Consider the following 12,167-nt stretch of genomic DNA (forward strand, 5'->3'; position numbering starts at 1 on the left):
GAGCATGGCTGGAAAATCCCACCCAGGGTGTCGATGAGGCTTTTGAGCTCATATGAAGAAGCCCTCCAGGCACTCGATTCATACTTCAGTGTTTGAAAACATTGCAACATTGAGTAAGTGAAACAAGGAGGCAAAAAGCAGGCAAGCCCATGGATTCATTAATAAATAATCTGTACAGACTTGAAGAATAGAGACTACGGGATCCTCAGGAGATGAATTAATGTGCGATCATACGGCGGTTCAGATGAAACCTTATCAGATCTTCCTGTAAACGAGGGAAGATTTAACTCCTAAGAAGATAGTACGACAGGCTGTAGGAAGCTAAACAGAGCAGTTGTGCATGGGAAAAGTGATGTCCCTTGTGGAGGGTAGGGGAGGGGGCAGATGGGTAAAGATTGAAGCTATTCAAAATGTCAGACAGAAAGAGGAAGTGCAACAAAACAAAAGCCTGCGGAATTGGGAAAATGCATGCCATGTTGTGACACTCTCTGTGTGTCAGGAAAACCCAACACAAGCAAGGCGAATGCCCACAGAGGGAGCAGATTGCCACAACTGTGGAAAGTTAGAACATTTTAAAATAGTTTGTAGGTTCAACACCCTTGTAGCTCATTGAGAGAAGGAGATAACAACAAAGCAAGGAAGTGGAAGAGCCACAGGAAAAACAAATAACCTTCTTAGGAGAAGTTAACAAAACAACATAATTACTGGAGCATTAAATTAGAAGTTGATGGTGACCCCACAGAAAGCAAGTTAGATACAGTGGCAGGTGTTTCAGTATTATCTGATGAAGTTAAATGATTTTAAAAATATTATTACAGCCATCCTCTGTCCAGTTGCAAGGTCAAGGGATAACACTAAAAGTAATCGGCCAACATTTGACAAGCTTCAGGTACAGGGTGGGATATTTTTTCCATTCCATGGCATATTTTGCAGCAGCGGGGGGCAGTGTGCACTTGCTGGCGGCATGATCTTCTGGTTCCACCATTGTCAACTGGGTTTCCCATTGATCGCACTGTTCACCGCCGAATGGCGTGAACGGTAGCAAGTTTTCGGTGACAAGGATAAAGAAATTGTGGAACTCTTGTATGTGATAAAGAAGCAGGAGTCATCAACATGGAGCAGAAAAGCAGCTTTATTCATTCATGCGATATGGGCGTCGCTGGCTGGTCAGCATTTATTACCCATCCCTAGTTGCTCTTGAACTGAGTGGCTTGCTAGGCCATTTCAGAGGGTGGTTGAGAGTCAACCACATTGCTGCGGCTCTGGAGTCATATGTAGGCCAGACCGGGTAAGGACGGCAGATTTTCTACTCTAAAGGTTATTAGCTGAGGCTCATTTATAAGATTGATGAAATTGCTGGCATGCAGTCAAGAAGGATTCAACAATGAATCTCTATCCTTTGTTTCAGGCTTAGGAAAGCTGAAAACAGAATATCACAGAACATTGAAGGTGGATGCTAACCTGTATGTTTCTTCACTGTGAGGAATGTCCCTCACCCACTCTTAGACCAGAGCAAGAACTGAACATGCAATGAGGGGTCATCTCTCCCCTAACCATACTGACAGAGTGAAGGGTGGCACGGTAGCACAGTGGTTAGCACTGCTGCTTCACAGCGCCAGGTACCCAGATTCGATTCCTGGTTTGGGTCACTGTCTGTGTGGAGTTTGTATGTTTTCACCATGTCTGCGTGGGTTTCCTCCGGGTGCTCCGGTTCCCTCCCACATTCTGAAAGACGTGCTGGTTAGGTGCATTGACCCAAACAGGTGCTGGACTGTGGCGACTAGGGGAATTTCACAGTAACTTCATTGCAGTGCTAATGTAAGCCTTACTTGTGACTAATAAATAAACTTTTAAAAAAGGTCTATGATTTGTCAAGGGATTAACATTAAAATTGAAACCATCCACAAACCTTTGGTTAGATTTCTTAACCTAGAAGAAATTGCAAAAATGCCACCTAGAATGCAATATTTTAAAGTGAGGTTCATGAGAGATGATTCATTTATTGCGTAGGTTGAAGGTGGTCAGTTTAATTCAGTTGGCTAGACAGCTGGTTCATGATGTAGAGCAATGCCAACAGCACAGGTTCAATTCCCGTACTGGCTGGGGTTATTCATAAAATCCTGCCTTCTTAGCATTTCCACTCACCTGAGGTGTGGCGATGCTCCGGTTAAATCACCACCAGTCAGCCCTCCCCCTCAAAAGGGGAGAGCAGCCTATGGTCACCTGGGACGATGGCAACTTTACCACGAGGTTATGGGGAAGTGCCAGGAAATGGATGCATTGTCAAGAATACAGGTGGAAGGAGTCAAACTGGAAGATTTAAACTTGACTGGGAAATAGAAGCTTATCCTTCACTCATCGCCAATCACTTAGCAGCCAATGCAAAGAGATGACAAGAAATGATGTAAGCACAACAGCAGGATGATGAGTGCATCAAAATAAAGGAGTACTGCCCGAGTACACTCCAAATTATCCTGCACTGGGCCCATATTTTGATCAAAAGGAAACATCAGAGGAACAAGTTTTTCATGACAAATTAGTCATCCCTAAAACATTTTGACTTAACATTCTCCAGAAAATCCAGTGAGTTGGGAATAGCAAAGAGCCAAGCAAGAGAGCAGACGTCAACCTGGTGGGGAGACTTCAGTCACTCCATTGACTCACAAAGTGCCTTACATTTGCAGTGAGCTAATGGCAGAGAGAGCCACAGGCACCAGCTACTTTTCCTTTAAGGTCTTGGCAGTGGTTGGGAATGGATTTCATCACCGTCATTGATGACCATTCCAGAAGGTTTGAAGTGAGTAGATTGCACGTCGCAGCAGAGGCTGCCATTTCATCATTAAGAACCCTTGCGACACGTGACATCCCAGATGTTGTGGTGTCAGAAAACAGAGCCCAGTTTGCTAATCAATTGTTCGACAACCTTTTGCGCAGGAACCTGGTTTCAAGTAGCTAAGTAGACAAGGATGGTTTTATGGATAACAGTCTGTGGGAACATTCTTAGGGTAGCAGGTAAACCCGAGAGAAACTCCATCTGGACCCTGAACGCAAGCCAAAACAGCAAGGGCACCGGTGGCAAGGCTGGGAGGATAAATGCAGTCACCCTAAAAGGGGTCAGCAGGCCCATGCTTCAAGGAGCCTCTGCCACTCCCCCTGCGATCCCACTAATCTGTTGGGAGGACAGATTGCTGGATTGCACGTGGTAATCCTCAGGCATGGTAGCAGCTGACTGTGCTGCCAGTGTAGCAATTAACATTGGCCATCGGATACTACATCCCAGCTGGGTTCACAAGTGTCCCTATGGAGTTGGCCACCATTTCTGAGCTGGAAAGGATGGGTTTCAAGCTCAGTAAAAAGACTTGTGCCAAGTTGGTGTTGGATTCTGGCATTTTCCTTGACACTGATGTCAGGCTTCCCAATACACCGAGCATTTTGTTGTCCAGTGAACTCCTGTAGGTTGTCATAAATTGCTCATCTGAATCCCGTGCAATGGAATTCATGAGGGATCTTGCCCTCTGCGACTATCATTGCCCTCTGCCCCTGCTGCAGGCCACTCCTGCAAAATGTCACACTTTGTGCCTATTCATCTTCTGAGATATGTACAGTGTCGCTATCTAAGCTGGTGGCTGCGAGTGTAAAATCAGTGCATCTTTATCATCACATCTGCCTGGGCAGAATGCACCTCTTGGGTATCTGAAGAGAGAAAATCACAAGGGTAAGGCTATGCTACAGGGATGCGGAGAAAGTAAGAGATGAATCCTTACACTCGGTGCAGCTTGTAAATAAGAAGAGTGCTTTGGATTGAAGTGGAATGTGAGGAAGAGGATTGGGTCCACACACACCTTCAACACCGATGCTTTCAGTCCCATCACTTGCCACAGCCCCAGCAATGGATGCCGCAATACAGACCAACACTATTTGCGTCATGACGGGAGGAATGTAGTCCATTTGTTCCCCTCTGGTTAACTCTTGCTGCCTCAAGTTATGGCCACCATGTCTTTACAGAATAGAATAGAATCCCTACAGTGCAGAAGGAGGCCATTCGGCCCATTGCGTCTGCACCGACCATGATCCCACTCAGGCCCTATTCACGGACTCCCACTTATTTACCCTCGCTAATCCCCCTGACACGAAGGGGCAATTTAGGATGGCCAATCAACCTAACCCGCACATCTTTGGAGTGCAGGAGGAAACCGGAGCACCCGGAGGAAACCCACGCAAACTCCACACCTACAGTGACCCGAGGCCAGAATTGAACCCGGATCCCTGGCACTGTGAGGCAGCAATGCTAACCACTGTGCCACTGGGCTACCCTTTGGAAGAATTGAAAGTCCTGTGGAAGAATTGGAAGTGTCTCGGTAAGTTGTGGTGAAATAGGTTTGGTTGATATGGCTGTCCCGGTTGAACAGTTTGCATTGTGTTCAAGCTGCAAGATGTGGGTGTGAGGCTCACAGCAGTGCCGAGTATGTGAGGGTGAAGTGAAGCATATCAGTGTTGGTTCTGAGTCCTGATTGATAGAGACTGTTGGTAAGCGAGTGATGGCAGTTGGCGATTTGACCATTGCCTCAAGAGAGCGGTAGAGGTGGCAATATTTGCCATTTGAAGATGCATTCACTGACCTCAAGAACTCCTGTAAGGTCATTGAACTTCTTGCTGCCCTGAATCCAGGTCATCAGGATTTGACTCCTGGTGTCAACAGGGATAGAGAGAAAGGGCAGTGTCTGGTGGTGAGGTTGCTTGTGAGTTCTCTGCAGAGGATTCAGATAAGCAAGTTGGGGCAACCTACAGGAGTACAGAGGTGGATATGGACAACAAAATGCTTGGTGCATTGGGAAACCTGTTGTCAATGACAAGGAACAGGTCAAGAGTCCAACACTAACTTGGCACAGGGCTTTAAGCAGAGCTTAAAACCCATCGTTTTCAGCCTGGAAGCGGTGGCTTACAACTAACGATCTTCTGAGCGTGTGCTGGGAGGACCTCCTGGTCCCTCCTGAATGTTGACCACCTCCCATCCTCAAAATCCCAGGACAGGTTTAAAAAGCTTGTGGCCTGCTCTCTCTCATTGGTACTACTGTTTCCTAGGTCACATTTATTTCCTGCAACAGCTCAGCAACAATGAGCTTCCCTGTTAACTGGTCTAAACGAGATATAAATGGTTCTAGCCTCTCATGATAATGGCTTGCTGCCGTTACATCCAGCCAATGACTAGGAGGGTTAGCACTAGCTGGATATTGAAATCAAGAGGCAGAAGTTGGGATGCTGTCTGCAATGCAATAAAGAAACATTGGTTGATGGAGTGGCACTGCTGCCTCACAGCGCCAGCGACCCGGGTTCAATTCCGGCCTTGGGTGATTGTCTGTGGGGAGTCTGCACGTTCTCCCTGTGTCTGCACGGGTTTCCTCTGGGTGCTCCGGTTTTCTCCCACAGTCCAAAGATGTGTGGGTTAGGTGGGTTGGCCATGCTAAAATTGCCCCTTAGTGTCAAGGGGATTAGCAGGGTTAATATGTGGGGTTACAGGGATAGGGCCTGGGTGGGATTGTTGTCAGTGCAGACTCGATGGGCCTCCTCCTGCATTGTTATGATTCTATTCTATGATTCTATGATCCCTACTATTGGGAGCTATTCACTTTAGCACCCCAAAGATTCTATGTAAGGAAACAATGCGAATATATGACACGTACATGATATAAGTACAAATTACAGCAATCACCCGTTTATAGAGAACAAAGAACAAAGAACAATACAGCACAGGAACAGGCCCTTCGGCCCTCCAAGCCCACGCCGCTCTCTGGTCCAAACTAGACCATTCTTTTGTATCCCTCCATTCCCACTCCGTTCATATGGCTATCTAGATAAGTCTTAAACGTTCCCAGTGTGTCCGCCTCCACCACCTTGCCCGGCAGCGCATTCCAGGCCCCCACCACCCTCTGCGTAAAATACGTCCTGCTGATATCTGTGTTAAACCTCCCCCCCCTCACCTTGAACCTATGACCTCTCGTGAACGTCACCACCGACCTGAGGAAAAGCTTCCAAGCGTTCACCCTATCTATGCCTTTCATAATTTTATACACCTCTATTAGGTCACCCCTCATCCTCCGTCTTTCCAGTGAGAACAACCCCAGTTTACCCAATCTCTCCTCATAACTAAGCCCTTCCATACCAGGCAACATCCTGGTAAACCTCCTCTGCACTCTCTCTCAAGCCTCCAAGTCCTTCTGGTAGTGTGGCGACCAGAACTAGACGCAGTATTCCAAATGCGGCCGAACCAACGTTCTATACATCTGCAACATCAGACCCCAACTTTTATACTCTATGCCCCGTCCTATAAAGTCAAGCATGCCATATGCCTTCTTCACCACCTTCTCCACCTGTGACGTCACCTTCAAGAAATATCCGACTGAAACTTTCTATCCTAACTGTCATGTTATTCTTCATTATCAAAGTAACAATTATTCCTGTTTCTTATTTGTCAGTGTTAATTGGTAACCATATTGAAGTTGGGGTGTCAGTAAGAGACAAGGCAATACCTTTTTGTTCGAAGGTATGTTGTTTTAAAATTATTAATAGCAAATTAATCCCTACACTTACTCCTTACAGTGGACAACATCCAGCCTCTGAGATACCAATGGAGTGGTGACATTGTGTTTTAAAGACATACCTGCTGTCTCTTTGTCCTCAGCTGTTAGTGAACACACAAAAGATTCTAAATCCTGGTCCAGTGATATGACCCTCTTCCTCATCGTGCAGACATTGTCTCTTCCGGCCAACGTGTAAACTGTTTCCTCGACACCTCGCTCCGTGCCACCACATTTGTCCCCATCAAGTTCGTCACCAGAATCTGTACTTTTGATGCTGAGGCGCCGGATGCGGGAAACTGAATCTACTTCTTTCATTCTGGCCAGGCGGTCCAGGGCTGCCCGGTGTGGGGTCAGGGCAATTTTACCTTGCAGGGCTTCAATCATCTCTGAAGTGTTCCGACTTTTCCTCTCACCCCATGGGGCAGGATCAGCCTTTCTATCCGTGCTCAGGATGCAATTTTTGTCAGCCCAATTATAAAACTCCTGGAAAGGTCCATGAAAGAACTCGTTTATGATGGCTCTTTTCCCCATCTCTTTGTTGCTGTCAGCAGCATGTTTTGGTAATTTATTCTCCAGCACAGTATTTCCATTTGGGATTCCATTGAGTGGGTTGTATTTCCATTCCGATAGCCTGTTGGAGTCAGAGAGTTTCTCTTTGATATGCCCTGTCTGTTCTTTGGAGACATTTTCCCTGTCTGCTAGAAAACCATCACAGGTATAGCCCAGTCCCACTTCCGCAGGCAATTTGGTCTCAATATTCCCAGTATCCCGATGCAGCATCTCCTTCCCTGGAGAAATCAAGGCTTCTCCTGCTACATCTATCCCCAAAATCCTGGCAGCTCGCTCTTCCAATGATTCATTTTTGGAAATTCCTTCTGTGGGTTTCTGTTCAAAGAGGTCATTCAGGTTGTCAGTTTTTGGTTTTGTGCTTTTCGGACAGATTAGAGAGCTCAGGTCAGGCTCTGAGTAATCCTGATCATTGTCAAACTGGGCAAACATTTTTCCAGTGCTGCCCTCACATTCAGTTTCTAGAGTGGGCATGGATATTTTACGTGGAGCCACCACGCTGAGTGATGTGCCCATGTCTTTTGTGCTTTGTACCTTTGTTTGGCTTAACTGGTACAGAGGGGTCCGGACTCCATTGATGTTTGTGCACTGCCTTTTGATATTGGTGCTTCCCACACTCTTTTCATTTCTTAATTCAGTGAATTGCGCATGGTTTGTGGGGAATACATTTAGAATGGTGTTGCTTTTACTGTCTGTTCTTTTGCTGATGGGTTTATGGAGTAGATTGTTTGAATGGCTGCCCAGTTTGCTACTGTCAGCAGATCTTTTCCAAGCGTCTTGCACCTCAAGGGTAACATTCATGCAGCCTGAGCAGTTTTTCTCACTGCCGCTGTCCTCCTTTACTTTGGGCGTGGCCAGCTTAGCTCTGGGCTTCTCAAGCACACCCAGCTCAGCTTTCTGGTAGCTTGCCATCTGACTGGATGAAAAGTCTTGGTCTGGGTTTGCTGACTGAAGCGTGGTAAGTGTACCACCTCCATCTTCCTCCGGCAATACCTGGATGTTACGATCCTCTTGTTCCTGAATCTCTTTGTTGAAACTTTCTAATTCGCTGATGGCATCCCAAGGCCGACGGTTGACAGGTTTCAAGAGGAACTGACCAAATCCGACTGTCTCCTTGCCATTATTGCTCTCTTCCGTCTGATCTTCTGTGCTTCCATCTGTGCCTCTTTCAGGCTGGCTTTTGGGAGCCCCATGAAGCTGACTTTGGTGTGGGTTAATGTGATTGACCTGATACTGTTTAGGAGCTGTCCTTGAGAAAGCACTGTTACTGGATGGATACAAGCTTGTCTGGCCATTTATTGAATAGTTACTCAGCTTCTGTTTCTGATCACTGATGGCTGCAACTTCTGCACTTCTTTCATCCCCTTTCATTATTGCACTGGATTCAGGCCCGGGGTGACTTTGCATCTGGTTGCTTCTTGCAACCTTTCTCACGGCACCGGTGAATGAGCGAGCGGTACGGGGGCCTTTAGTGAAACTTGTTTGCGTTTCTTGATCTCTGTACTGGTCACCCGGCCAAGAGCCCGAGGCTCTTAACTCTCTGTGTTGGTGAAAATTATAGCCAACTGCACGCCTGTTGCTAACTTCATTCCAGGGCTCAGGTCTCTTCAACCCGCTTTCTGAGATCATATTTCCCGTCAATGCTTGTAACTCCAAGTCCGAGGAAGACATGCTTAAAAAACTTTGCTCCGTTAAGTTCCCGGTGCTATCATTCATAACGCTTTCACTGTTTCCATTTCCCATGTCATTAACACCTTCAGCTGATTCTCCTTCGTGTGTTTTGACTGGCATAGAGACCAGACAAAATATCGTTTCAGTCATTCTCCTTTTTGAGTGTTTCTTCTCTTGCACCTCAAAGCTCTGGGAATCTGGCTCCCACGTTTTTACCTGGGTTATAGTTTCAATAGTGCCTTGACTTACATGCGGTTCTGCTTTAGAATTGCCATTTGAATGTGGAAAGCCAGCCGGGTGGTTGCTGGTTGCAAGACCCCTGGAATTATACTTGAATGAGGAGTCACACTGGTCGCCAACATGTGGTTTACAACAACGTTCAAACTTGGTACCATTCTCGCCTTCTGGCTTGGATGCTACATACCATCTGTTGCTAGTCGCAGTATCAGCAATAGGCCTCAGGCCTGCCTGAGAGGAGTAATATGACCCTGATGGAACAGAAAAGGCACTGCAATGGTCTGATGGTCCGAATGTCTTGTTTACATCTGTAACATGGTCCTTGGCGTTCCATTGTTCATACTTGTTATCTGCTTCACTGTATTGCTTTTTGGATTGCACTATAGTAATGTGCCTAAGTCGAGGATCATCAAACGGTATGTACTTGACAAAAGCCTTTTGGTCATCTGTGTATCCATTATGTGATGAACCATAGGTTTCCCTGGTGTGAGGGACATTTTTACCCATGTCATTATTTACATTCTTTGTCTGCAGATGTTGCTTTGTGCCAATATCATGGGACATGTGTTTTTGATGAGCATGATTGCTCTCCTGATTTTCTAAACCCCAACGAGACCGATCGACAAGAGTGTCGGTTGATTGGTGGGGCTGGCGTGTGTTGTTGCAAGTAGGCACTTTATCAAAACATTTCTGACCAGCTTTCGGTCGAGGTGGCGCTTTGTATGATGGGGGAGGCACATAGACAGGAGGCTCCAAGCTGCTACTAGCAGGAGCTTGAGGGCAGCAATTATGGTCAGCACTTGCTTCACCGTCCTTGGCAAGATAAGCAACTTGCCCATCAGTCTCTCCATGGACATGAAGATTAGGTAGCATTTCTGAACTTCTCCTAATTTGCTGATAAAGTTCATAGGAGGGAGGTTTCAGCGGTCGAGTCAACTTGGCTTTTGGCAACTGAGCACTCTGCCTGACGTTTTCTGTCAGTTTTGAACTTGTTTTAGGGTTACAATAAGAGCCATTATCCTGCAACAAAAGATCATTTTTCAAGCATTGACTTTCCAATCTATTTCTGTCAAACGCAGACATATTCACATAATGTAGACCTGTCTGAAATTCCTTACCATTACTTTCTGGTATAACTCTGGGCAATGACTGAGACTTCCCCTTTTTCATCTGTGGCAATCCGTCCCTTTTCAATGCTTCGTCACTAACCACATGAGGCAATCCGCCATGTCTCAATCGGTTTCCATCACCATCGGACAGCTGTCTTCCTAAGGAAGCTTTCCATTCCTCTGTACCCAAGCTTTGACACTTACGATCCACTGGCGTTCTCCACTTATCTTCACACGTCTCTTTCACCATCATACTCTGACCTTCTGACATCCAACCTTGTTGTTCATTTACTCTAACGACTTCAGATTTTAGCTGCGCGTTCCTCGGCTGTGCATCCTGGGAATCTTTGCCACGCTGTTCAACTTTTGGAATGTTTTGAGCTTTTGTCGCATTATTTCCTTGGTAGCCGGAGTCTCCTCGGTTTGTGTAGTCCAGTAGAACACTGAAGTCCTGTCCTCTTCGTCTCCAATAGGTGACATCTTTACCAGATTTGGGCCTGGATGAACAAGGCAATGGAGGACCACTGGTCAACCTGGAACAAATATAGAAACATAGAATGTGATTAAAACACTTGAGAAAATGTAATTCCTTTTCAGAACTTTAATGCCAATTTCATTAACACACACTTGTCATTTTGCTCATGGTTGATTTATGCAATCAATTTAGGAACAACAGATTTAAATGGAAATAAGCAGCTTTTGTACGTTGAATAAACACCAAGGCTACAGGCAACAGTGTTTAATCATTTACAAAAACTAAATTATGCCAAATACTGTACCTTAAATTATAGGATTTTTTAAAAGTGCATAATTTCCATTTTATGTCTTAACAAAGAGGAAGTGTTTTGCAGCAGTTCATGACACAAAGAAAGATTATTGTGAGTGAAGTAAAAGTTGTAGATATGCAAATATGGCAGAATGCAAAATGTTAGCAATCACAATGATTTAAATTCAGACTGGGTGTGTTGACTGCGAGCAATAAGTATTTCACTCGGGTCTAATGACCAGACAGTATGGGTTTCTATGACTGACAAACTGGGAGCAGGGAGAACCTAATGCCCCGTTTTACTGAAGAGGGATTGGGGGCCGCAATTACTGACAAAATATATTAATAACTTGGACAAGGGAAGTGAATGTACTGTTGATTAGTTTGCAGATGACACAAAAATAGATGGAAGGCAAGTGGTGAGGATGACACAAAGGGCAGAGTGTCAGGTTCAGATTGAAAACCAACATGTTCCGCTCTAGATGTACAGCTGAGTTTTCGCTCCAGTGCACAGAAAATCTGAAGGTGTGGTTCACACCATCACCCTGGCAGAGCGAGGCCTGAGCGATCCGGCGAGGCCAGATAGATCTGGCGAGGCCTGATAGATCTGGTGAGGCCTGATAGATCCAGCAAGGTCTGATAGATACAGCAAGGCCTGATAGATCTAGTGAGGCCTGAGAGATCCGTCAAGGCCTGATAAATCCAGTGAGGCCTGATGGATCTTGCGAGCCCTGATAGATCCAGCATGGCGTGATTTATCCAGCGAGCCCTGATAGATTCAGCAAGGCCTGATCGATCTGGTGAGGCCTGATAGATTTGGCGAGGCCTGATAGATCCAACAAGGCCTGATAGATACAGCAAGGCCTGATAGATTCAGTGAGCTCTAATAGATCCGGCGAGGCCTGATAAATCAGGCCTCGCCGGATCTATCAGGCCTCGCCAGATCTATCAGGGCTCGCTGGATAAATCAGGCCACACTGGATCTATCCGGTGAGCCCTGACCGATCTGGCGAGGCCTGATAGATCTGGCGAGGCCTGATAGATCTGGCGAGGCCTGATAGACCTGGCGAGGCCTGATAGATCCAGCGAAGCTTGATAGATCCAGCAGGGCCTGATAGATACAGCAAGGCCTGATAGATCCGGCGAGGTCGGATAGATCCAGCGAGGTCGGATAGATCCAGCGAGGCCTGATAGATCCAGCAGGGCCTGATAGATACAGCAAGGCCTGATAGATCTGGC

At 46.2% G+C, this 12,167-nt stretch overlaps 1 protein-coding gene across 4 annotated transcripts in view; it reads right to left on the reverse strand.

Moving 5' to 3' along the window:
• The window catches only part of jcada (junctional cadherin 5 associated a), a 322,299-nt gene that overhangs the window by 32,367 nt on the left and 277,765 nt on the right, over positions 1–12,167 (reverse strand). For all 4 annotated transcript variants that reach the window (XM_078233554.1, XM_078233563.1, XM_078233544.1 and 1 more), the window contains one exon: positions 6,659–10,695. In XM_078233554.1, coding sequence (XP_078089680.1) covers positions 6,659–10,695 — 4,037 coding nt within the window. The remainder of the gene's footprint in view (positions 1–6,658; positions 10,696–12,167) is intronic.

The sequence above is a fragment of the Mustelus asterias genome, chromosome 2 (assembly GCF_964213995.1).
Source record: "Mustelus asterias chromosome 2, sMusAst1.hap1.1, whole genome shotgun sequence".
NCBI classification, from domain to species: domain Eukaryota; kingdom Metazoa; phylum Chordata; class Chondrichthyes; order Carcharhiniformes; family Triakidae; genus Mustelus; species Mustelus asterias.